General features: G+C 40.2%; 3 protein-coding genes across 5 annotated transcripts in view; 2 read left to right on the plus strand and 1 right to left on the minus strand.

Moving 5' to 3' along the window:
* The window catches only part of kmt2ba (lysine (K)-specific methyltransferase 2Ba), a 28,682-nt gene extending 21,678 nt beyond the window's left edge, over positions 1–7,004 (plus strand). For both annotated transcript variants that reach the window (XM_062435697.1, XM_062435698.1), the window contains exons 28-36: positions 96–2,436; positions 2,623–2,742; positions 3,196–3,314; positions 3,511–3,636; positions 3,936–4,188; positions 4,289–4,399; positions 4,525–4,608; positions 4,704–4,833; positions 5,014–7,004. In XM_062435697.1, coding sequence (XP_062291681.1) covers positions 96–2,436; positions 2,623–2,742; positions 3,196–3,314; positions 3,511–3,636; positions 3,936–4,188; positions 4,289–4,399; positions 4,525–4,608; positions 4,704–4,833; positions 5,014–5,289 — 3,560 coding nt within the window. In that variant the 3' untranslated portion in view covers positions 5,290–7,004. The remainder of the gene's footprint in view (positions 1–95; positions 2,437–2,622; positions 2,743–3,195; positions 3,315–3,510; positions 3,637–3,935; positions 4,189–4,288; positions 4,400–4,524; positions 4,609–4,703; positions 4,834–5,013) is intronic.
* Positions 7,005–7,906: 902 nt separating this feature from the next.
* Positions 7,907–12,649, plus strand: LOC133995990 (trypsin-3-like). 2 transcript variants are annotated; one of them, XM_062435502.1, is made up of 5 exons: positions 7,907–7,946; positions 8,131–8,284; positions 9,687–9,944; positions 11,081–11,201; positions 12,500–12,649. In XM_062435502.1, the coding sequence occupies exons 1-5, from the start codon at positions 7,907–7,909 to the stop codon at positions 12,647–12,649; spliced, it is 723 nt and encodes a 240-aa protein (XP_062291486.1). The 2 variants fall into 2 exon arrangements, with proteins under 2 accessions (XP_062291486.1, XP_062291485.1); XM_062435501.1 differs by having other exon boundaries at positions 9,687–9,940; positions 11,065–11,201.
* A 565-nt stretch (positions 12,650–13,214) lies between these two features.
* Positions 13,215–17,787, minus strand: LOC133995900 (small ribosomal subunit protein eS19). The gene is made up of 5 exons (XM_062435413.1): positions 17,717–17,787; positions 15,686–15,786; positions 14,575–14,758; positions 14,435–14,489; positions 13,215–13,262 (listed from the first exon to the last, which is right to left on the minus strand). The coding sequence occupies exons 1-5, from the start codon at positions 17,785–17,787 to the stop codon at positions 13,215–13,217; spliced, it is 459 nt and encodes a 152-aa protein (XP_062291397.1).
* Between the last annotated feature and the right edge of the window lie 8,986 nt (positions 17,788–26,773).

Below are 26,773 nucleotides of genomic sequence, written 5' to 3' on the forward strand. Positions count from 1 at the left end.
TTCCAGCCTACCTTTTGTACCTTTCTGTGTTTGTAGTTGCATCATAGCATATTCTTGTCTTTGTTTCACAATTTTTTTTAATTTGATGCTTTTAGGGTCTGCCCTTCCCAAATCACGTCACATCCTGACATTGAGAGACCTGGATGACACCCGTCGGCCTCGCAGGCTGTCATCAAGGAGCCGCCGCAGCTCCTCCCCGTCTGACAGTGACCCATCTGCATCCATGACCCTCCGCTCTGGTGGAACCATCCCCTCTAGATGCGCTCTGTTCAGCTCCCCTCCAAGATCATCTAACATAGGAGCAGCCTCGCCCCCTCTATCACGGCAGAACTCAGCATCACCAGTCTGGAGCTCCCCGCCTAGATCTAACTCCAGCATCTCTGCAGGGCTGTCACCTCGACAAGGAGCCATCACTCACTCCCCCAAAGGGAGGCAAAACTTTAAAATAACCACTCCGTTCTCTGCCGAGGTTCCCCAAGACTTCCTGGCATCATCCGAGGCAGAAGATGCAGCAGTGGCTACGACCAATGGGATCTCATTAGCGCCTGATAACCTGGAGGAGGAAGTAGCCCACTTGATGGCCCAGGAGCTGCCCTACACTGTGTTTGACACTGACACAGAGGTGGCAGTGGCCTCCATGCTGAATGCTAAGCTCGATTTTGACGAGAGTTTACTCAATGAGAATGTGGTACTTCACTGCGGAGCACAGAGTGGGCGGGGGGAGGTCGAAGGTGTCGCGCAAGATGTGGAAATGCAGGATGGTAATCAGGAGAAAGACTCTGAAGGTGAAGACTCCAGCCATTATTTTAAATTTTCACGGACAGTTGTGTGTGAGGCAGCTAGCAGTTCAGACACCTCAGGTCTGCCGTCAACACAGTCAATATCACAGTTAGATGGGGCGGACGGCGGGTCAGAGAGCGACGAAAGCGAGGAGATGGATGATGAAGCGCAAGACACAGAAAGCGAAGAGTCTGTAATTCCCACCAACCATCATAATACACCTACTAAACAGCTGACAGTTGCTCTAAAGAGGCTGGAGTCTATTTACACCGTGTCAAAGTCAACAGTTGAACAAGATACAACTGAGGCACAGTTTCAGGAAAATTCATCACCGTCTGCTGTTTTTGAAGCCTTTGACTCAAACAATGACATGTCACTTCAAGAAGAAGAAGTTCTGATGAACTCTGAAATGCCAACATCTCAAAATGAAGTGTTTTGGGGTTCAACTACAGAACATTTAGTTCCTACTGAAGACAGCAATGTAGTGAACCCAAATAACAAAAAAGTTGAAGATAAAGATGAGAATAGTTCATCCACAGACTCAATAGAAGGATATCAAGATGACTTGAATGACCCAGATTACTCTCCAGAGCCTAAAACCAAAAAATCTCCCACAGGACAGATGAAAACCATCATTGTGAAGCATAAACGTCCCGCATCAAACCTCAAACCGTGTCTTCCACAGCAGCACAAACTCCAACTGTTGTTGCCACCACCAACGACAGAGGCTGTAAATAATGCATCTGTTTCCTCTGCTGCTCCCACGTTCTGTGCAGTTTCACAAACAGTCACCTCCCCCAATATGATCAATGGTTTGAGCACTGTGCCTATTCAACCCGGTGTCCCACGAGGTAAAACTATCGCCATCCGCTTGGACACCTCAAAGACGGGAGGACAGCAGCAGCAGCAGCAGCCGCAGGTGGTGGTTCAGAACCAGCCTGCAGCCACTAGCACGCCCGCTCCCCCAACTCCTGCTCATCAGGTGTTGCTTGTCAACCGTCAAGGTCAGATCCTGATCAAAGACCCGGTATCGAACACCTATCAGTCACTCAGTGCAGATTCACCAACCTACAATAAAATAAGCCAGATTGCCAAGATTCTCCACAGTGGGAACGCCTTGCAGCGCTCCGTCCCTCGTGTGATCATAAAGCCTCGCTCCGGCGACCCTGCCCCAAATGCCCCAAACACCCCGACAGCCGAGAGAAAAATCATTGTCAGAGTGGTGCCTGTAAAACGCAGTGCCACTCCCGCCTCCTCAGCTCCCGTCGTCGTGCAGAGCGTTGCAGAAGGAAGTCTGTCCAACATCGAAGAGACCACGGCTCAAGCTATCATCGACAGAGCGATGGCTAGCCACCGCGACGCGGCCAGGACCAAACCCAACATCCTCAGTAGCACTCAGTCAAAGGGCAAAAATCGAAGCCCGTCCCTACTTCAGGACACGGAGCACCCAGATCAGTCGACACCTACGAGCTCAGAGTCTCCCAGCGGTGTCCTCAATGTCCCGGTCGACAACGTGGAACTGACGTCCACTTCGTCACGCTCGCAGGTGCGCGTCAAGAGAGTGTCGTCAGTCTCTGAAAGGCCTTCCAGGAAGAAATCCAAGGTGGATTTCTTGAAGGATCCCTCAAGTGAGCTGGATGAAGTTACTGATTCCAGGTATGCATCCAACTGACTAAATAATATTAACACCTTTATCCTTTTTATAATAATGCATTCATTTATCAACTTTGGCAACCCTAATACATTTAACAGCAGCATCACTGAAGTTTGTGGGGCATATATTGTCTCCAGCATCAGTTCAAGTCACAAAAATGTTTACGGTGTCGTGTTTTCTTCCTACAGATTGAGTGGTGTGAGAATAAAAGCTCCAACAATGTCGGACGTTCTTGATCTCGACCAGGAGAAAATATCTGAGCCTCAGGTGCAGAGGATTACCGCTCCACCCCCTCCTGACCACTCCAGGTTAGCTCATCTTAACACTTAGCCATTTATCTTCACATTTGATGATTTAAAAGTTTTCTGAATATTTAGTAGTATATGTTCCTTCATTGGTTTACAAAAGCCAGCGTTTTCTTAAGTTAAATAAATATATTAAATAAATAAAAAAACCTCATTGGATCATCTGAAAAATACATTGTCACAAAACTAAAAACAAGAAATTTTTTTCCAAGCTCATGAAAAAATGTTTTGGAGATGATTGGTGTTCACAGGACAGAAGAGAGATGAAGAAAAAATTCATATGATCTTTTTAGAAAACTAATCTGACTCCATTTATAAAGTGGTTTTGCTAGTTCCTGCCAGTCTTATCACTGAAAATGTACCACTCTCAATTTGGACATGTATTTGCCCTCAGAGGTGTTGCAGTACTCACATTAATATTTATGTGTACATAATTTGTTGGTCCTTTCTGTTCAGGTATTCTCAGCTTGAGAGTCCATCCTCATGTGCACAGCCCAATAGTCACATTCAAGGTAAAACACACATGTGGGTCAGCGCTCGCCATGGAGACCTCTCCGAATGGGGCCCATTTTCAGGTTTGTCACTTAACACTTAACTTATTTTTTCACATTTAATTGTCAAACGTTACTCAAAGACTGTTAATTACACTATTTGTACTGTACTGTTTTAGATGACTATGCTTCACAAATTGTTGATTAATTAAACAAAAATGTATTTGGTATATACAATTTTGAAATGCACAATTTTTAAAAAATTACTTTAATTCTGCAGGTTTTAGCTCGGACGACGATATGCCGGCACCTAGACACAAAAAGAGGACATACATGAACCAGCCTCACCTGCGCTTTGAAATCACCAGCGACGATGGCTTCAGTGTCAAAGCTAACAGTATAGAGGGTAGGAGCTGCTGTTTGACTTGTTTGCATTGTGCTTCTAATTGTACTGTTTTACAATTATTTCTTTATGTCCAAAAATGACTTAGATGAACCCATGTGTGCACAAAACTACATATTTACAAATCAATAATCCTTCATTAGTTAATGTAGGTATTTTTTGTGTTTACTTCCTTCTTTGGGACTCTGTATTTCCTAATGAAAAAAAAAACAATCAAGAAAATCAACTGAAAGTGTAAAGTTGTCATTATGTATTCAGTTTTCTGGAGGTCTCTCACCCTCTCTCTCTCTTTCCTCCCTCAGTTGCTTGGCGCGCAGTGATTGAAGGTGTCCTCGAAGCTCGGGCAGGCTTCCATCTGAAGCAGCTGCCTCTGGGTGGGATGAGGGGCCCGAGGGTGCTAGGTGTCGTCCACGACGCTGTCATTTTCCTGCTTGAGCAGCTGCAGGGTGCTGCGAACTGCAAGCACCACCGCTTCCGCTTCCACCGCTGTGATGACATTGAAGAAGAACTTCCCCTTAACCCGAGCGGCTGCGCTCGTTCTGAAGTCTATTCCAGGTAAAGACACATTCAGGTTTTGATACAGCTGTTAGTGTTTTTAAAAACTTGTGTTTTGTGATACGCTTCAAATGAATTGTATTTTTTCCCCTCTATTTAGGAAAGCGACTTTTGACATGTTCAACTTCCTGGCATCACAGCACAGAGATCTCCCAGACATAGTAGGCCCCTTTGATGAAGAGGAGGATGAATTCCCACTGAAATCTTCCAGGTTAGGGGCATTAAAGTATTTTAACCCCCTCCACACCACAAAATACACAGATTTAAAGTTGCTAAAAGGAAGTAATGTAGCTGATGCCATGTTCACGCTGACATTACATTGTCTGTGTCCAACAGGCGAGCCACAAGCAGCGAGCTCCCCATGGCGATGAGATTCAGACACCTGGAGAAAACTTCAAAAGAAGCAGTAGGCGTTTACAGGTAACGGAGAACAGAAAACTCTGATGCTTTATTAACATAAAAAATACATTTTATGCTCATGAATTTACCCATATCGTGTTCTGTAATCCTCTTAGATCTCAAATTCACGGGCGAGGCCTTTTCTGCAAAAGGAACATAGAGGCTGGAGAAATGGTGATCGAGTACGCCGGTACCGTCATTCGTGCCGTCCTGACTGATAAGCGGGAGAAATATTATGACAGCAAAGTCAGTAAACATATTATACACTACTATTTGTAGAAGTCATCATTATGACTGCCAGAATGTCTGCTTCATTATTTAACATGTTCATTTCTGTTGAAAAGCCTATAAGCATATCTGTTATCAGTTGGAAGAAACAAATGTGAACGCAGTGACTCACCATGTTATTAAAATCCTCTCCGTCAGGGCATCGGCTGCTACATGTTCCGTATCGACGACTTCGACGTGGTGGACGCGACCATGCAAGGCAACGCGGCCCGCTTCATCAACCACTGCTGCGAGCCCAACTGCTACTCTCGCGTCATCAACGTGGACGGCCGCAAGCACATTGTCATCTTCGCCCTGAGGAAGATCTACCGCGGCGAGGAGCTGACCTACGACTACAAGTTCCCCATTGAGGACGAGAAGAGCAAGCTGCTCTGCAACTGCGGGACGAGACGCTGCCGTCGTTTCCTCAACTAATGAATAATTTGCGTGCACACACCAGCACCGAGAGCCATCCTGTTCCACGCACTTGAATTCAGGAGATAAAATGAAATTATTATAAAGGCGACTGTTGTGACGCAGCCATAAGAGTGAGGTTGCTGATGCTTACAGACCTGATCTACTGAAACTTTATCTGAATCTTAATTTATTGACTGGTCGAAGGCAGTGTGCATTTCTTTTCATTTCTGTCCTCTGAACTGCTGTTAACACTCCCAGAAACCAGATTAGAGCCATAAATCAAATCTCGGGATGAAGACTATTTATGTTACTGCAGACTGCTGGATTGTTACTCTGTTACAAAATGCAGTTTAATTAACAAAACTGCACCTTTTCTTTTTTTCTTTTGGGATTTGTGTACCGTTTTAACATCTCGTATACTACACGCTTTTGGTTTTGGTTTTAAAGCCTCTGCTGGAACTGAGTCTACCAAACAATTACCAGCTCCAAATGGTGCAAACTAAAATAGGCAGATTGCAGTAATTACTCATTATGCCGGTGACGGAGTGTCTTTGTAAATACAAGGTCACAGTGAAGGATGAGGAGAATTTGTTCAGCACCTTACTAGGACACAACCTCCTTTGTATGCAGCAGACAAGGCATTTTTTTTTATATTGGCACAAATTAAACATGTTTCACTCAAGACGCCTCTTTGTAGTGCAGCTACATTTTAACGCCACTCTGGATACCACAAGTTTTGTGAGCAGGGATTCTGATTTTTTTTTTCCTGTTCTTACTTTTATAAAGGTGCTGGTGACATCTACCCTAAGAGGAGGTTTTAATATAGTCACCCCCCCCACCCCCCAACATTCAGTCAGTTACCCGTTTTTATTTTTAAATGCTGCGATCCAAACACTTTTATCCGGCAATTAGTCTGTTCTTTGTTAATTTGTGTATATTTGTGTATTTTAAGGTTTATAAGGGAGAGTTCCTTATTGCAGAGTTCACAGTGAACATGGTGACCATGCTCTGTCCCTTATGAGTCTCTTTTTGCATTTTTGTATATTTGAACAATAAATGTATATTCAATAAGCTGATGGGAATAAATGTGTGTTTTGAGCTTTTAACTTTCTTTTTGTAAGTGAAGGCTGAGTAACAAGAACCGAAGCTATTGCAGAGAAATGATTAAGTTACATTTTTCTTGCAGTTGTTTTGCACCCTCTTCTTTCTCCTGTTGTTTTTTTGTCTCACAGGTGTACTACCTCAAAGGCATTATGAAGCAAGATTTAATTTAATTACACAACACATTCGCTGAAAAGCTGTTTTCTCATTTCTTAGTTGTTCAATCATTTAAGAAATGCAAATCATTACATCTTCATGCTTTTCTAAACAAATAACATCAGTACTCTGATATGATATTATGCCTGCTATTATTTTGTCAGAATAGGTAGCCACTGTTTATTTTTGTTGTGCTCACCTGCTCCTCCTGTGACACCCTGCTAATGGATGTAGATATGATCCTAGTGTAAGTAAAGGTTTGGCTTGGTCTCAACACAAGTCCTGAATGCTGTGGATGTATGTTTTGGGTTTTTTCTTTTCTTTGTAGGATTAATTATTGAATCTGACATGCGAAAGCTTTGTTACTTTATCGGCTCACAATGGATCTGTGCCTGTATATAGTTGTATAAAGAATTTCTAAACCTGTTAAATATTTTTTTACCTACATTTTTTTTTTAATTTATGTTCAATAAAAATTTGACATGTTCCAAAATGTCCTTTCCTTTGTCAATCAGTATGTTTAGCATTCAGTAAATACAGTAAATTAAATAAATGAATATACCACTTGTGATTCTTAAGTGAGTGTCCATGCATACATATTTGATTATGATATTTTTTGATCAGCCTGGTTGCTTAAAGAAGGTAATCTTAAAGTTACTATAGGTTTAATATTCTGATGCTACACATCTGGAAAAGGAATAATTAGCAATTATTGAACTAGATAGATTAAAATATAAACATATGAGCCAAACATATGGGTTTAATATATAACATCTCTCTTCAGGAGATAAAACAAATCATTAATTGATGTATCTTTTCAGATGTGTGCTTGTATTTGTACTGCAATTTTGAAACAGTCTTATCAGGTTCTTTTTTTACTGGGTTTCTGAGAATTCTCGAATGTTGTGCAGCCTGCTGGGGTGAGACCGGCGACACCTGCAAACTGTTAAATGCTATCACTGTTTATCCACCGCTAAAATCATGTTTTTGTGTATCTGAACATAATGCACACTGTTGGAAATGTGACATCTGTTTCATGAGTCTAAAATTGGTCTTCTGCACTGAAGATGTTGATGTTTAATGTCCTAATTTGCATCTGCACATATAGAGGCTTCGCCGGATTAAAATTACATAACCGCTGATTGCATAACAGTCAAATCCAGAACACTGTTCAATCAGAGGTGCCCTGGGGTGTTTTATCCGTTTTCTTTCCATACCACTCAAGGTCTTGCTGTTGCCTTCAACCATATGGCTCTTTCCCAGAGCAGAGTATCACCTTTTATCTTATGACTCTGAGAGACTCAAATGTACAGAGCATGACGGATGTATATAAGGAGATGCAGCCTGGGCTTTCTTTGACATTCAGACGAACGTCATCATGAAGGCCCTGATATTCCTGGCTTTGCTTGGAGCAGCATGTAAGAGATAAACCAGCTTTTAAATCTTCTTGTCATATACAGCCATTTTAAATTGACTCGTACAGACTTATTTCACAACCATACAGTTTCATATAATATATTATCTGAAAAAACCCATTACATGCATGTATATTTTCCTTCAAGGTAAAGGTTTTTCCATACCATCTTTCATATACTGTTGCAGTTGCTGCAGCTGAGGATGAAAAGGTTGTTGGAGGGTACGAGTGTCCCAGGCACTCTGTCCCCTACCAGGTGTCCCTGAATGCTGGCTACCACTTCTGCGGAGGCTCCCTCATCTCCAGCCAGTGGGTGGTGTCGGCTTCTCACTGCTACAAGTCGTAAGTATAGGAAGAAACATTATATCCCAAAAAAATTCAAGATAAGTTCAAGGTAAATACGAGTTTCCACTAGACGAGATATGTAAAATTTTGGTCTACAACATTTGGACAAAACTGCTTCTCAGTCAAGGTGGCTGAGATGTGGAATATTTTAACCCTGAATATCAGAGAGTGCAGCACCTTTGAATGCTCTGCACAGGGACTACAAATGAAAATGAGCTTTTTAGCCATACCAATATGTGTCTTGTACTTTCTCCCATCTAAACAAACAATAAATAAATACATACATTTCTCATTACAGCCAACCTCATGCCCTCTAATGTGCCCTGCAAGTTGTGTTGAGGGATTGGAAATATGTATATATTTTATTTTGGTCCTCTGGCCTCACTATGTGTGTAGGTGTACAGCTATGCAACAAGCTAAACACATTTCCAATAAAGGTTGAAGTAGTTGGCCCTTTGAAGGCTTTACTGGAAGCAGTTGTGAAACTATGGAAACAGTTTTGGATAAAACACAACAAGCGATTACAATTTAAAGATGGTGCGATATCATAAAGAAGTTAGACCAAAGGTGAGGAAAAAATATGTTCATACAGTAACAAAGATACTACTGTGGGTTCAAAAAGGTATAGAAAATAAAGTATCACCAATAATGCAGTAAACACACACAGAGTAACTAAGAATCAGAATAGCATCAGACAGCTATTGCAATTTAAAAAGGAAATGACAAGTCACAGAAACAATTATAAAATAGCTGTAATTGTAAGAGTACCTGCAGAAAGGATACAACAATAACATTTGGGGAGTCGATGATGCTTGTCAGTGTTTGTTCACAGATGTGACAAAAAAGTGGATATAACATGTCTGGTTTGAAAGTGAGTGTCGACTTACATGTTGAGAATTTGAGGAATTAAAATACAACAGAAAAGGCAGCTTTGAAACCCTAAACTGCTACTTTGGCCACCTTCAATAGTACACAACAAGGGCTGCCATTAATTATTTTGTATTTGTATTATCAATTAATCTGGAGATGTTCAAAAAAATGATGATCATGGTTGTTTCTCAAATCTTAAATCCTAAAATATCTTGTTTTATCCACAACACAAACAGTGAGACTAAAGAAACATGAAAAAACTCACATTTAAGAAGCTGGAATCAGAGAATTTTTGCGTTTATTCTTTTTTTAAAAAGGACTCAAAGTGATTCATTGACCATCAAAATATTATTTGAATAATTTTTCTCTGAAACACCTTATTCACAATTAAAAAACAGAACCTTGATCAATAAATTAGACAGCTTTAATCTTCTCTGTCTGGTCATTCTCCCTTGTGGCAATATGGCTGCTGTTCATCATTTTTAAGAAAACAGACATTTTAACAGTCTGACTGTCTTACCGTGACCAGCCGTATCCAGGTCCGTCTTGGTGAGCACAACATCGCTGTGAACGAGGGCACCGAGCAGTGGATCGATTCTGCCAAGCTGATCAAGCACCCGCAGTACAACAACTACAACCTGGACAATGACATCATGCTGATCAAGCTGAGCCGCCCTGCCACCCTCAACAGCTATGTCCAGACTGTGTCCCTGCCCTCTCGCTGCCCAGTGGCCGACGAGAACTGCATGGTGTCCGGATGGGGCAACATGGCCGCCAATGGCAGTAAGTTGAGTGTGAAAGCTGAGAGAAAGAGAGAGAGGGGAGGCTCGTAATGAGGTCAAAGGTCTCAAATGTTCTAGTTATGGCAGATATGATGGCAATATGGCAGATGGCCTACAGATGTTCATGTAGGCCCCTGACCTCATCTATTTTTTTGTAAGACAAACTTTAAAAAATTGCAGACTTATCCTTTAAGACAAGCCTAATTACTGTAAGGCATGCATTGCTGTAACCAGCAAAGTGGTAGGGGGAGGGATCAAGATCCAGATAGTCAGCAGGGCCTCCTCTGCCTTTTGTCCCCCAACAATGAAATAATTAGTCATTTACCCAACAAGCACACTGCAAGACATTGTTTAGAAAACTCAAAACCCTTCTTCAGTACCTCAAGCATAGATGCAACAAGAATTGGCCTTGACAGTTTGTAAATTGAAATGTCAAAACACATTAAACATACAAAACATAAAGTATACAAAAGTCCCTTACAACAAGGACGCCTTTAACACAGGAAAAGTGCAGTTTTTACTTTATATGAGGGAAGAGACAATTGCCGGAAAGGATGGCATTGTTTAGTCTCAAGCTGTTGGTTTTACTTCAAAACCATCATCAGGAAACACCAGCATATATCCACATCCAAAGCTTGAAACATCATGTCAGTAGCTTCAGTTCCTTAGAAACTTTTAGGAAGGTTTATTGTATATAGTATATTTCAAGCATGCACCATATAGATTTGCAGCTACAGATTGCTTATATTATTTCAGGCTGCAACAGATCTATTTTATTATCTGTTCATTTTTAGATTCATGATTTAATTGTCAATACATAAAATTGTGAAAATGCCCCTCTAACTTTCAATGACCTAATGTGACATCCTTATATTGCTTGTTATGGTTGATCAGTAGTTTAAAATCTAACTGTATTTAATTTACAGTGACATAAAAACAGAGGAAAAACAGCAAAGCTGGAATATGTTAAAATTTGGACTTAAACTATGAATGTATTAGCTGTCGATGGACTAATAATCCATTGATCAACTCATCACTATATTGCTCATATCACACTGATACTCATCGGCTCAGCACTGCATGCATTTAAATCCAATGTTAAACTCTTTCCCCTTTGCTCCTCAGACAACTTTCCCGATAGGCTGCAGTGTCTGAGGCAGCCCATCATCGATGACAGAATCTGCAGGAACGCCTACACCCACCTCCTCACCGACAACATGGTTTGCTCCGGATTCATGCACGGAGGCGCCAGCAGCTGCCAAGTGAGTTGGACTAAACCACTGTGAATACATAGGGTGTCAGGTGGTGCATGAGTGTGCATCTCTGTCCCAGCAGTACACAGTCTGGTCTGACTCAGTGATATCAAGTCAGCATCAAGTATACTTGTTTCTTAGACAGCCTCTGAACATGATTTTTGGTTTTCACCTGAGTGAAATTTAGTTGATACAGGTTAGAAAACTAAAACTGGGAGGGTGCTAAATAAGTAAATCATAAAACTATACTTGAATATAAAATAGTAGACCATTTTATTTCTCTGATTAACAATTTAAGAATAAAATGAGTAATCAATAACCACCTAAAACTTACCAACAAATGTGCCATATTTGCCATGATATTATTTATTATAAGGATGCTAAATAGTGATTTTATAACATCAAATAGATGTTATTAGTATGATTATTTAGTCATTGTGAGAAAGGCTGGACAATAAGTCAGTATACCACCTTAACTGTACTTGTAAAACGCTTAAACATTTGTCAGCCTTCAGAGATTTGGCCTCACTATTTTTAGCTGATGGTAGCTATCACTTTAATATCTCCGAGTGTATCAAGAGGTCATTTTGGGCAGTGTTGCAAATCCATGAGCAGGACTGCAGGGCAGTTTTAAATATGCGAATTCTAAATCTATGTGCACCTACAGGATGAAGGGATGGAAGGGATGGTATTTAATTCACTGGATTAAACAAAAATATCTATAAAAGCTTTCTCAATTTTTCCCTCAAAAATGTACACAATATATTAATATTGTGGTATTATTTATACAATGAAATAAACATTTTATCTCTTTAAAATCCTCCTACATTTGTGCATAGGCGTTTTTCACAGAAGACATTTTGACCTGTCAGAATAGAGAAAGTCCAGATGTAAATAATACAATTACTGATGGTATAGTTGAATTTAGCTTAGGTCTCAGTACAGTAAATGCTGACTCATTGTCAAACTTACATGTCTTACTGGAACACTTGAATACAACAGAGCTTTGTTATCGTTAATCTTATTATTAACACCTGTGTTTTTCCTGCTGTGACAAGCAAAAATGTTTGCAATGATACAGACCTAATTACAAGCTAATGTTAATTCCCCCCCCCCCCCCCCCCTCGATTAATATACAAATTTGGAGGAAGGAGCTCCAAAAATATAATGAGATCATTTATTCTGTGGGGAGTAGCATGAACCTACTATCATATATTGTTTTTTAATGACTGTGCTCACTGTCATGATAATAATATACCACATACTGACTCTGACCACTGCTGTCCGCTCTCTGTCTGTGTCTGCAGGGAGACTCTGGTGGTCCTCTGGTGTGTAATGGTCAGCTGCAGGGAGTGGTTTCCTGGGGTTATGACTGCGCTATGCAAGGACACCCCAGCGTCTACGCCCGTGTGTGCCGCTACAACAGCTGGATCAGTGCCGTCATGCGCAGCAACTAAACACACACACACACACACGCAGTCATTACACACAGATCCACGTGTGAGCAGACATTACACCACTACATTCTGACACTCAGTTTATTTGGAAGCTTTGTATTACTGTTCATAACTCATATGCATCTCATAAATAACGTCTCTATGCAATAATCTGTAAGCAACAGACAACTGGATAAATGAATAAAATGGTACTGATGCAACCAAATGCATTTTTTTTCTGCATTGAGTTTCACAATTGTTGGCAAATGTATATTAACATGCTGTTGACTGGTAATACTGCTTAGTGTTTGTGTGTCTGGTGTACCACTCAGTGTTTTCCTGTCATAAGGCCACTGCTGTCTTGAAATTCGTGACAAATTTCAAACAAAAGGCAAATCTACAACCGCAAAACATCTATGTATAGTGTTGAGTTTGTGCTTGCTGTTGCACACATGCATCTCTATGACATGCCCTTTGCACGGGGTTACTGCGGGCACTGGAGTGCTATGGGAGACAAGCAAACTTGAGTAAATATGCAGTAAGGCATAACTGCATTTCTCTTGTCTGGATTCTTTGCATGCATTCCTCAGATGGCGCTTTGTAAACTTCGCTGTTTCTTGTTTGCTGAGGCGACCTAAACACAGCCAGAGAGACAGAAATGGAATAAAACAGAGGTTCATTTCATACAATAATGGAAAAGCTGGGAAGCAGTCAGACTCTAAAGAAGCTATATGTATGTATATTATTATGTATAATAATACATATAGTAAATGCAAATATTACTAAGGAATTTAGTGTTGAGATGATGGTGCTACAATGCTGACTAACACATCAGTACAAAATCTCCATAGGTCTTCAACTGAGATTCGGTGACTGTTAAGGCCATAGCATATGATTCACACTATTTCCATACTCATAAAACCATTGAGTAATATTTTGAAATATGATTTGAAAAGGAATTTGAAAATGATTCATCATTAAATAAAAGTAATTACTCAGAATAACTGTGTACTGATCTGCCGGAACCAAATCATGCCAGGAAAATGTCAATGCACCTACATTTATTAAAAAATGTCATTTTAGGGGTTTTTAAAATATGTATTTATCATCACTCTTTATGTACATTTGATAAGGATATTAAAAAAAGGGACAGAACAGATGTTACAGAGGGAGCTACAAATTACTTTTCTAATCAATGTGTGCATGCTTTATTTTTTGTTTAAAATGTCATTTCCTTTAAAAAAAAGAAAAACTGCCTGTTCGGTTAAACTGTATAAATCATTTAAGAGCACACTAAATGCACTTTTTTGAGATAGTGAATGTCAACTGATTCTAGTTGCAGTCTGTAATGTCATCTCACTGCAGTCTTTTTCAATCAAGTAATGCTGTCCTCCAGACTTAAAAACATCTGCAACATATTGCTTAGTACTCAAGCCCATAAAGTGCTTATTGAATGTGGAAGGGAGCGTCTTTAAAGCTAAAACAGGGTGTTAAGTTCCTCTTAAAAGTGACACTAGATTTTTTTTAAACAAATTAAAAGTTGACTTTATAAGGAATAAAACATATCCTTGCCCAATTCAGTACACCCGGGAGTCTAAAATAGTCTGGTATTATCAACAGCTTACTGCCAGACACACAGTGGCTAAAGTTAGCAAACTTCATGCAGATATTGCTGCATAACAGAAATTGCTGAGTCACTTCACTGACTTTATGAATCTTGCTGCAATACATTATCCCATCAGTATGTACATCATAATGTAATGTTTTTATCAGCTAATGGTATCTTGTGCAAGAACAATAACCCACCTGACCAGCGATCCTATCCAAGTCTCTCTGACCCTGAGGGGTAAGTCTGCGTCCACTGTAAGCACATGTTAGCAAAACATGGATTACTTATTTAAATGAACAGTCTCAATAGCAGCACTGACCCCTCCTCCCTCTCTTACCCATTGGGGTCCTTCTCCACCATCTTGAGGCCCTCCAGAGCTTGGAGGACCTTTCTTGCCACATTCCTAGACCCGACGCTGAAGTGGGCCGGGCATACACCGTTCCTCTGACGGCCTCCGTAGATCTTGATCATAGAGCCCACTCCCACCCCTCCTCGCAGGTACAGGTGACGGGCCGTGGATGCTGGTGGAGATGTACAAACAGCATATATGTTGCAATATGTCTTTAAATAAACATCAGAAATGTTCCTGACTTGTTCTCTCGACAGATATGAAAACAAACATTCCAGCTTATCAAATGTTTGACATTTTCCCCCACAGCCTCGTACACTATTGTGTGGGTTACATGCCTGAGTAGATAACATGCAGCAGCTGAGAAGACTGTGTGCAAGTGCTTTCATTGTATATGATGTGGCAGGTTTGAAAAATCTCCAAGAGATTTGTTATATTACACAACTGTTTGTGTCTGATCATATATCACAATGCTTCTTTTTTTTTTTTTTTTTTAAGGTCCTGAGAGCAGCAGGAGTCCTTGAGGTAATACAGGGGTCTCCAGTGGTATATTTTCATTTGTGTAATTTAGTATAGAATCACATTTAACAATCAAAGTCACCTGAGATTTCTGGACCAAAAATGTATTTTAAAAAATGGTTCACAGTCTAATTGTTATTCAAATGAGGGTCTTTGACATGGAACAGTATTAATGCACTACTTATAGTGCATTAATACAGTATATTTTTGGCATAAAGGACATACAATTATTTTATTTCACTTAGCTGGGGCAGCAGCTGAGGCAGCAATGATTACTTTAATTGTTGACTGACTATTTGTTCCAATTAATCAATTAATTGTTCAGGGGAAAAAAATAAGTCCTATTTTATCTGGGCAGCAGTAAGAGTAAAACAAGAACTGAAGGGAAACAGTAAAAAAGATTCAAATCCTCATATAATATTAGAGACGCTAGAACTAAACATGTGCTTAATTATTTTTGGTGACTAATCAGTTGTTAAAAATACTGTAAATGTGTGTTCTGCTAACTGTAATAGATTCATAATTGTTTCAGAAGCTGCAGATGAATTGATATGTGGGAAACATTTCCAGTGTCACCCACCTGCTCTGGTGTAAAACCAGTTGTCATCGCAGGGAGCCAGCTCCTTGTGCCTGGCAAGCTTCACGGTGTCAACCCATTCTGGGACTTTCAGTTTGCCAGACCTGAAAAATCAATTATCAGTTAGATGTGATGAATCAACTGACTGGACTGTTTCCTCAAACAACATATGGCACAGGAAAATTGGATTTATTCAACACATATGCATGATCTATTTATGTATGTATTTAAATGAGGCTGTTTGAGTGCCTGTGCCTATTGAAATGGTTCAAACCAATATGTGACTATATAAGAACGGTTGTCTTCATTTGAATAAGTACAGACAATTTGTATAATATGACCACGAAACTGTGAAATAATCCAATACTTAAAATATATGTGCTCATTATTCTTAAGTATAAATATCATTGTTTTTGCACCTCAAATTATGTCACTCCAGTCAGCATTTTTAATAAAATTAGAAATTTGTTACATTTGTGTTTATTCATTCATTTAATTTTGGGTTTCCATATCTACATTCTGAGTTTAGTGGAGTTTATTGAAACTAACTACTAACTAACAATTTCTGTGGTAAAAATCTTAATTCACAATTTTTCAAGTCTTAAAACTACAGTCAGTTGCAGAAATATAATAACAAAAACAGGGACTTTGGCACTAAAAAGACTGAAACATTCAAAGATATCTGCTTGATTTGACTCATTTGGACGAAGCCTCATATTAGCTTCAGATGAACTTTTAAATAAATGTGTATACAGAAGGAGGCTTGTGGATTTTATCATTATGAAGGGATCATCTAATGTCCAGTATGAACAGAAGTAATGATTACTGCAACTAACTATTATTTTCATTATTAACTAATCTGTTAATTAATTAGTTGGTCCAGAAATAGTCAGAAAATGGTGAAAAACATTGATCACCATTTTCCAAAGCCCAAAAGATGTCCTCAATATCTTCTTTAGTCCAACAGTCCACAACCCAAAGACATTCAGTTTACCGTCACAGAGGAGTAAAAAATAAATAAATAAATAAATGTACATTGAGAAGCTGAAATCAGAGAATTTTGACTTTTTTCTGTCTTAAAAAATGACTCATGATTATAGTAATGGTAAGGGAATTAATTTAACAGTTGGCAACTACGTGCTTAATCAACTAATTGTTGCAGCTCTAAATGATGGGCATGACCAAAATAGTTACCTATGGATGGACTTAAAGTGAAAATAACTGGAGCCTGACCGATATATGTTATTTAAACCTTTTTCCTAACTTTATGTAATAAATTACTGTTTCAGTGCACTGATGCCATTTTATATAAATGAAGTTTATTTTTAAACTGTAAAATAAGTTTATTCATTAGTATAAGTGTTTGATAACCACATTTGTTCATATTCTGACTCATATTTAGTCTCTACACCAATTCACAGTCATAAATTCCCTATCAGTTATTAATAAATGTTTGATTAATATTATGGGGGAAAAAAAAAAAACTTTCACAATCCCAATTTTATGATCCGGGACATTTTCTAGATTATGAAGAATTTAACATGTTTAAATGCTGATTTTTAAAATGTTGTTTTAATAGACACAGGTCAAACTTGTACTTTTGCAAATATAAAAATGTGCATCAGCTGCACAAAAATAAAAAATGATGCTTTTTTTTTTTTTTTCCATTTTTGTAAACTGTGGGTCACATTAAGAAAGGTCCAGCTACAAGAAACGAGTATAGGGAGTTTTTACAGCTCTCAAATGTACAAAAAAAAAGGGGGGAAAAATGTCAAATTAAGAAAATGGAAGTCCCCTTTCAGCTTATTATATATATTAGGAAAATACATACCTTCAACTTCAATTTAACACAATATATTTTCTCACTATTAATTTATGAGCCCTTATACTTGCTTTAACCTCAATTAACACTGTATTTTCTCACTATTACTCTCTGAGCCGTCATGGTGTGTGATTGACAGCTGGACATCAGCCAGTCATGCAGTGAGTAGGCTGGTCTTTTTTTTTCTTTTTTTATTGAGTATTTTAACTTACTTTTTGAGGAACGCTGACAACGCCCTGACAAAGTCTTGCTGGTTGACATCTTTCACCGTAACACTGGGCATCTGAAAGGCGAGTTGGAGTCAAAGGTGAGCTTAAAAAAATCACATTTTAAAAACGTCAACTTGTTTTTTTGTTTTTTTTAAATTAATAGGAACCAACGTTGCTAATGCTAACCCTAGCTACTTACCCAACTAGCTACACACTAGCTGATAGCAGAGTAGCTGTAATGGCTCATACACACAGCCCTCATATGATCCAGTAATAATAGTGAATATAAAAACATGTCATATACCTTTGCAAAAACCGACAGCCAGGTGATTTAGGATGGAGTTAGTTTAGTCCCAGAGGCTAATGCAGAGGTGCAGCAGAGGGAAGGATGCTGAGCATGGAGGGAGGGAGAGAGGGAGACTGCCCTCATTTAGAAAGGATGATACTGTAGCCTGAATTAACCTCTCCAGCTAAGAAAAACCTGCTAAACTCATCCCTTACAACTAAACTAACTCTAACAGCAATGATAATATTCTCTTTTTCTATTTAATCAAGTGGTTTATAAGCCTAATAAGAGTGTCAAATTGATGTTTTAACTGTGATTTTAAAGGAAAAAAAAGAAAAAAAGAGGTTTCTCTTTGGATGCTGAGTGTTAGCGATACCTGCAGAATCCCACCAGAGGGTAGTGTTGGTGTGGTAGATTACTTCACATCTCTGGCCCCATTTCTCTTGTTTTATCAGACTCAAAAGGCTTTTCAAGAAGTGTGGTGCAGTCAGCAGCAGACGAGGAGAAAGAAGAACAACAGTGGAGATTTGGTAACCCTTAAGTTGTTTATTGGGTTTGTTTTTTGAACCAGACAAGCAGCATATATCTGAGTCAACATATTGGTTTTAATTGCCGAATAGAGATGTACACACAGGATTCATGAAATGTGCTTACAGCTTAAAAGAAATTCAGAGATTCATTTAAATTATGATACGGATCAGGTCATGCTTTTCATAAAATGTGATTGCTTTCTTTCATGATCATCATCATCTTGTGGTGACTTTTTGCTGCAGTGGTATGTCACCTCACTATAATATGCCATCTAACATTCAGGCTGGTGTCCAGGCCTGCGTTTGCCAAGGTGACTGCTGCCCTTGGACAACAAAGCAGTACGCAGTGAGTATCAGTATTTTATTAATAAAAGCAGCTTTCATTCCTGGCGCTAAAGAGAGAAGCATAAGAAGAAGCTTTCTAACCAAGGTGACCAGCTTTTCAGCACATTTCTACAGGTATTTTAACTCGCCATGACCCACCTTCACTCATATATTTGCCTTCATTTTAATAATTTTTAATTTAAAAAAGAAAAGTAATTACACTTGGAGTTTCTCACAGCTTCATTCATATCACACACTCTCTGCCTACCTGTCACAAAGTCTGCAGGCAACCTTTGAACTGAATTGAAATTCAACACAACTGCAAAATGTGTAGACTAGCAGTCATTTTAAAAACCTCTAAGGTTTACTGTATCTAAATTATTGACTCTGCTTGAAATGGACTAAAGCACACGTCTGACACTACAGGCAGGTTAAAATCTACAAGAGCTGCAAGTAATGATTATTTTATTTACTGTTGTTTAGTCTGTAGATTATTTTTTTATCAGTCATTTGCAGTAAAAATGAAAAAAAAATATCAAATGTTGATTACAAGTCTAATGTCTAATTCTGATTTATAGCAAATAAACTCCCAAAGTATTTATTCAGTAGCGATGTAATGTAATAATTGACTGAAGTGATTCAGAAATACAGTTTTTTCTTTTAGTATTAAAAAATGATCTAAAAGTATAAAATAAGCCACGTCTGATTTTAATTGCATGCTAGGTAAAACAAAAGGACAGGAAGATACTTTAAGAGCCAAAACAATTAGTAATAGTGGGTATTAGTAGTCAATTAATTGAATCATCAATCACCAAAAAGAAAAAAAAAAGCTTCTGAAATTGGGGGATTTGCTGCTTTGTAGCTCTATTTTGAATCTCACTGGGTTTTTGATTGTTAATCTATAAAAAAGGCAAATAAAGGTATTAGTTTTGGTAACGTGTGATGAGATTTTGTCATAATTCTGACTTTTTTTGTGTGACCAAAAGATGAATTAAAACAGGAATAAACTAAAATTTCCTTGCAGCACTGTTACATTATTTGTCTTTAAATCATTGCTTGATTTTCATTCGTTTAGTTATATGTAGTAGTCTTAGTTTACATTATAAGATATTGGAAATATAGAAAATCACTGCAGTTTAAATTATTTCTTCCCTTGCCCTCAAAAGTCATGTATTCCTCTCTTGTATATAGGCTAACATCATATGCGGATTACCACCAGTGTGTGAAATATTGCATCTAAAGCCAAGGTAGATGAATGTATGTTTACAAATGTGCAGACATGTTCATATGCACGCACGCACGCACACACACACACACACACACACACACACACACACACACACACACACACACACACACACCCACACACACACACACACACACACACACAGAGCAGCCCTGTGCTCTCTCTGTCAGCCCGTCCTAAGCTTCTTCCCCTCCCCCCCTCATCAACATCTCTCTCCCCTTTTTTGTCCCCTCGCCCTCTTCCTTTTCCCTCCCGCTCGCTCTCTCCTGCCTGTTAGCACTATTTCGAGAGAGGGAGAGGGAGAGAGAGAGAGAGGCAGAGACACACAGATGCGCAGTTAGAGAGAGAGAGAGGGGGAGAGAGAGAGAGCGAGAGAGGGGAGGGGAAAGCAGACAGGATTTAGAGTTCAAGTGCACGTGCAGAAAATAGGCTGAATAGAGGAGAGGCTGAGTAGAAAGGAAACCAGGGAAAAGGAACGGCAGGGGTGGGGGACAAAGCACACAGTAGCTCTTTCTCTTCTTCTTTCCTCCTCTCTATTTTCTCCTCACAGAAAGAGACGGTATTAGCCTCGGACTGAAGGGGTGAAAAAATGAAAAGCACAAAATTCGAATACCGTGAAACGTAAAAAAAAGAAAAAAAATGTATTCTATTCTTTCCCCCACCTCTTTCCTCTCCCCACCGACACACTCCTCCTCTATCCCTCCCTCTTGGATATTTCCCCAGTTTTCTCTCTCTCTCTCTCTCTCTCTTCTCTCTCTCTCTCTCTCTCTCTCTCTCTCTCCTCTCTCTCTCTCTTTTCTCTCTCTCTCTCTCCCCTCTCTCTTTCCTCTCTCTCTCTCTCTCTCTCTCTCTCTCTCCTCTCTCTCTCACTCCTCCCTCTCTCTCTCTCTCTCTCTCTCTCTCTCTCTCTCTTCTCTCTGGCTCTCCTTTCTCTCCCCTCCCACACTCTTCACACACACACATGCACACACCCCAGGACTTCCTTCCCACTCCTTCCCCTCACGCGCGCTTACTTTCAACTGGAGACCGACCGCAACGAGCTCGGTTTTTGCCTTTCTTTTTCTTTTGCTGCCATTCTTTGCTTTTGGTTATTCCCTCACGTACGGAGGCACCACCACACAGACGCTTCACCCCTACTATGCGTGGCGGCCCCCGAAAAACGCAGGCCGTGGATAGTCCCTGCGTTAGACTGCATGCCACAAACCTCTTGTCCTTTCCTGTTAACAGTTTTTTTCCTACTCTTCTGCAGTATTTTTATTTTGTTTAATTTTTATACATTTCGAACTCCTGTTAAGAAACCTTTTTTTTTTTTAAATCGGTATTCTGAAGTGGGAGCAGAGGGTGAAGAAAAAGGAAAAGAGTGTCCGATGAATGGACAGATGAAGGGGACAGAGGAAAAAAAAGAATGAGGGGGAAATGGAGAGCATGGTCTGCCGGAGAAGGCGAGAAAGACAGAAAGAGAGAGAGAGAAAGAGAGAGAGGTAGGAGAAAGAGTACCGGCACTGGCAAGAAAAAACGGGAGGGGGAAGAGAGAAGAAGGGGGACCAGTAGGGGATAGACTTAGGAATGAGGGACGGGCTGGATAGGAATTGGCAAAATCGCGGGAAAAAGGAGAAAAAACAAAACTCCAGAATTGCAAGAAACTGGGACTTCACTCACAACTCACACTCACACTCTGTGGTCGCCTTTGAATTTTGTTTTTGACATGATTTTTCATCACTTCTCCGGCCACCCTCTCTCATTCATCTGTGAGTATACTGTATGTACATGTCATTTTTGCTTTTTCATACATGCATCCTTTATCCCTTTTTTTTTCTTTTTCTCCCCTCCCCTCCCCCACCTCCCGCCTTGCCTTCATATCGCCCACTTGATTTTTCTTTTTTTTTTTTCTTGATTTGAAAAATGTGTTTCCCTAGGTTGCTAATCCCCCCATCCTGTTCATCTATCCCATCTCGCGCTCCACCTCTCTCTCTCTCTCTCTCTCTCTCTCTCTCTCTCTCTCTCCTCTCCTCTCCTCTCTCTCTCTCTCTCTCTCTCTCTCTCTCTCTCTCTCTCTCTCTCTCTCTCTCTCTCTCTCTCTCTCTCTTTCTCTCTCTCTCTCTCTCTGTCTTTCTCTCTTTCCTCCTTCGGCTCCTCTTTATCATGGGTTATCTCTGTTCTCTTTGCCTCTCCTTGAAGGATTACCTCTGCTCACATTTAGATGAGGGCTTTAGAAAGGGATCACTGAGCGCACCCAGTTTTAGGGGGCCCATACATGGGAGGCTAGCACATGAAGGAGGCATGGTGTGTGCATTTTGTGTGTGTGTGTATGTTGTGTGTGTGTCTGTATCTATCAGTATTAGTCATGTGTATCTGTGAGTGTGTGTGTGTGCGTGTGTTAATATGTTGGGGTGTGATTTAGAGTTAAGGGAGCCGGCAGTGGCGGCTGGTCACTCCTGCTTACGCATGCGTGGATTTGCACAATCACGTTTCATATTCAAGGAATGATTGTGCAACGTTTTTAGTTACAAAAACGCACAGAAATGATGAACGGAGAGTTGTTAAAAGGAGGCGAAAACGAGAGAGGTGAAAATACTGTAAGTACTGCAGGGTTTCTTCTTCTCCTCCATTTTTTTTTTTTTTTTAACTCCTCCCATGCTTCGACCCCCTTTTCTATCCCATCTTCCATTCGTTCATCCGGGTATCCCCAATCTATCTGTCGGTCCGCCCGTAAAGACAAAACCCACAGTCCAAGATGTGGTTCGGTATCAACAAAAGATTCGGGTGGATTTTATTCACTGGCCTAAACTGAGTAACAAACTGGAGTCAGTTTCTACAAGTTTTCTCATTTTTATAACCTACGCATTTGGTCAAGATTACTTTTTTTTTGATGGGGTGAAGTTACAGGTACCGTAAAGACGGAGGCTTTGGTACGAATGATTGCGTAAATATTGCATCTGTGATGTCGACATTTGTGGGTTATAAGAATGCGTTATTGTACTGTAAGTACAGTGGGAATAAAGCTGGGCAGCAGGCGCAGGCATAGGATACATAACACAAGTCTTGGCTATCGTCCATTTGCGGTCCATCCGCTGTAACGTCCATCGAATATACCTTTTTCTCCCGCCGTATCAGCCTCAGATATCTCCTGGCATCTCTTTCCTTTCGCCATTTTTTTCCTCCTTCTGCTGTGTTTTATATGTGCCTGCTCTGTTTTTTATTTACATATCCTCCTGTTATCTGTGCCCGCATTTTCTCTATCATTCGCCATAGTTGTTATCTGTATCCAAGATTGTTCACTGGTATCGTTTCGAGGAGAGTGCACATATGTCTGTTTTCCTCTGCTGTCGACAATTTTTATTGGTGTATGAGTGTGTGTTACTCGAAACGATAAGCCCTGAAACACCTCTTTGATTGTGTGCGCTAGTTTCAGGTATCTTTGCCGGGTTTCAAATCTTTTTTTATCATCTGTTTATGAATGAAGAAAAGGTTATTTAAGTTATAAGAGAACACGCTTGTCGAAAAAGTTTTGATTATAAAGGGTGCAGCTCTGAAGACATTTCTAAAAATGCATAATGTCATTAAATGGTGGGGAAAAAAAGAACGTAATTGTGTAGCCAAGGCCGTTAGATAACAGTGCTGGCCTAGTTTTTTAATAATTTTCAGTGGGGAAATGTGTGTTGAATTAATTTACATTCAGTGATTTGTTAATACACAATGATATGACATTTATGGGCAGACAGCATCACTGCATTCTGTGATAAGCCAAGGGGGGGGGGGGATGCTTTTGTTTAGTGGCGTCGCGGTCTCGACCCTTTCCGTGACCTCCACTGTAGCTCTCCAAGAAGATGAAGGGAAACGTCTTTGATGTCAACATTGTTTGCGGGAATTCGACGTCCGGGATTTTCAGCTAAAGACACGAGAAGGTTAAGGAGAGATAATCCCCCCCCCCACCCTTCCAGAGCTCTCAACTTGCTCTTATTTGTTTTCAAATTTGACTTTTACTTTACCAAACCAGCCTAGCACATTTGATTCCACTCCTGAGGGTATTTGATGGTAATGCCAGTGTAGTGGGACCCCCAGGTTATGAAATATTACTCAGACAGACCTGGTGTTATGTAATCTTACATAACTGAGGCGGCAGCTCAGCAGGCTCGTGATCAGGGGCTCTGGAGGAGAAGCTATATGGGTCTGCTTATGGTATGAACTCGCTGGCAGGTCAACACATTCTTGATACCTGGGCCTTAAAGGGGAAGAGGCCCTGGTTGCTTAAAGATACTGCAGTATCCACACATATGGACTTGAGTGTCTGACACCTAAAGTCTGAGGAAGTGGATCGTCACCTATAGCAGAAACAGTTTGCTGCAGGCTGTTTGTGTCTTGAGTAATGTACATTTCTGTGTGATCTGGCAAAGCTAATCTGATCCTGTTTAAACTACAGACTAACTCCTGTGTCTCCTAAATTAACTTCACTCATCTCTGATTCAATTCAAGCTAGAATCTAATTATTGGTTCACATCAGAAGTGCGCTCCCTTTTAAGATTAGCCTACCCAAAAACGACGAAGGCGATACAGTCCATTCCCATGATTCTCCACCAGCCCCGTTCTTTTGTGAATCTCGTGTGTTTCTCATTCATAATTGATTACATTCGACCGCAGCATACATTAATGGATCGAACAGACCTCAGGAATTCCCATGCAAGTTGCCATTGTTGTCTAGCAGGTTTGAGTTTGTGCTACTGAATATGTGTTTTCCCCAGCTGGAAACTGACAAACCGACTAGTGCCAAACAGTCCTGGTGTGAAATACGAACAGGACAATGAAAAGCCTGAAAGAATTAGAAGTGCTGCATTTAGAGATTTAAAATGAAAAAGATCTGAAAGTAACAATAGAAACAATTGTATATTCTTACGTATATCACCATATCATCTTTTTTACTCATTTGATCAAAGTAAGCATAAGGTTGAATAAACAGTAAAGGTATTGTGAATTAAAGTGAAGAAAAAGGCTGGATCCAGGCTAGCTTAACGGACAAAAGTCATGTTTTATAATTATGATATAAATAACATAGTACATATTTTTCTGTTTTTCAGATTCAGCCTTTGAGACAACCACAGCTTTTTCATTGAAGACGTGATTTTTATCAGGTAAGAATATATTTTCAGTACATTTATTTTATTTAAAAAAGATTCCACAATGAGCAGCGTATCCTACACTTTATTTTTGTCCCACAAGATTTAGCCTATGTATAGTTTTATGTAAAATCAAGTGCTTTACTGACCAGATTTTTTGGCTTAATGGCACTCAGCAGTCAGGAACACTTGGTCAGCCATTTTAGACTGTGGTCCGATCGAAAATGTCGATGCACCATCAGAATAATTGAATTACTCTTCCCTGAGTCATTCTGTCGTGATTAACCTCACAGATATGTGCTAACTGTGGGCCGACGTGACAGCAGCAAGCAGACAATCTCTCGTTTTGCTAGCACGCCTATTTGAGTCAGTTTGCTGTAACACTGTTGGCTGTGACTTATCTTCGTAAGCAACAAGTGGAAGGGTCATCTGTTGGTCACGTCCCGATTATCAGATGTTGTTGAAAAGTGAGAGAGTGTGGGTATAAAGAGCGGCCTGTGGTCTAGCCTTGAAGCTAGCTTTGGAGATGCCTCACATTACATTTTCGTCTTTGTGCTGATGTCACCCCCATGCCCCCAGTCCAGCAGCAGGAGAATAAGAGCTACATTCTGCCTCCGTGACACAATAGAGCCCTTCTTGCCCTGATATTCTCACAATGTGTTTTTGCAGGGCCCTGTGCACACACATGCACACACATTCTTCCCCCGGCAGCACAGACCGTCGATTCAGAGCCGACGGAGCTGCGTACTTTCACCTGATATTTTAATTCTTGCAGAAGGTGTTTGCTCTGAGATTTGTAGCAGTTTGCTTCCATCGTCAAGAAACATGTCACAAATAAGCTGCTGGTAATTTATTCGATATCCAGATTGATTTGCAGCAGCCACTCAAAATTGGATATGTTAATGCTTTCTCTAGGAACTGCATAATATGAGCAGCGTGTGCGTCCGATAATGTAGGACGCTCAGTGACAGAGGAGCCATGTAAGCCCACTGCAGTACAGTATGGTGGTGTGGCATGGGTTAACGTCTGAGGACCGGTGGAATGTGTCCGGGTCGACGGGGAGAATTCCTCAGTCCTGCGCGACTAGGTCACTGCACTGACAAGAGTCTGCCACCTATTTTAGCATGCGCACTGACGCCCTGCGCCTCCGTCTCATTGCTCCCCTCTATCTCCCTCTAATGCTCTCTGCCTGTCTTTCTCTCTCTCTCTCTCTCTCTCTTTCACCCCTCTTTTTCCTCTCGTCTAGCTCCAAGTCTGTCTTTCCCCCTCTCCTTCCTGTCTCTCTCTTTTCTCTCTCTCTTCTCTCTTTCTCGTTTTCCACCATTTCATCTTTTGTTCTTCCTGCTCGCTCTTTGTCTCTCTCTGTCTCTCTCTTGTGTCTCTTTTAGTTAATCTGTCTGTCTGTCTTTCAGTCACGCTGTCTATTTTGCTGTCCTACTTTGCCTCGTGCTTTTCTCACTGTTCGTTCTGTCTTTTATTTGTCCCTGTGCACTTTTTGTTCCTGTTTTCTTTTCTTCAAATATTCATGCCTTAAGGTTTTTGTACTCCAAACGTCATTATTCT

This window comes from Scomber scombrus, chromosome 16 (assembly GCF_963691925.1).
Source record: "Scomber scombrus chromosome 16, fScoSco1.1, whole genome shotgun sequence".
Classification (NCBI taxonomy): Eukaryota; Metazoa; Chordata; class Actinopteri; order Scombriformes; family Scombridae; genus Scomber; species Scomber scombrus.

Bases quoted from the DNA above. Each gene is read 5' to 3' on its own strand.
- LOC133995900 (XM_062435413.1), bottom strand. From the start codon at position 17,787: ATGCCCAGTGTTACGGTGAAAGATGTCAACCAGCAAGACTTTGTCAGG. The intron at 15,787-17,716 runs GTAAGTTAAAAT...TTGATTTTTCAG, and splicing joins TTGTCAGCGTTCCTCAAAAA to GTCTGGCAAACTGAAAGTCC. The intron at 14,490-14,574 runs GTAAGAGAGGGA...ATGTGCTTACAG, and splicing joins GTGGAGAAGGACCCCAATGG to TGGACGCAGACTTACCCCTC.
- LOC133995990 (XM_062435501.1), top strand. From the start codon at position 7,907: ATGAAGGCCCTGATATTCCTGGCTTTGCTTGGAGCAGCAT. The intron at 7,947-8,130 runs GTAAGAGATAAA...ATACTGTTGCAG, and splicing joins GGCTTTGCTTGGAGCAGCAT to TTGCTGCAGCTGAGGATGAA. The intron at 8,285-9,686 runs GTAAGTATAGGA...TACCGTGACCAG, and splicing joins GCTTCTCACTGCTACAAGTC to CCGTATCCAGGTCCGTCTTG.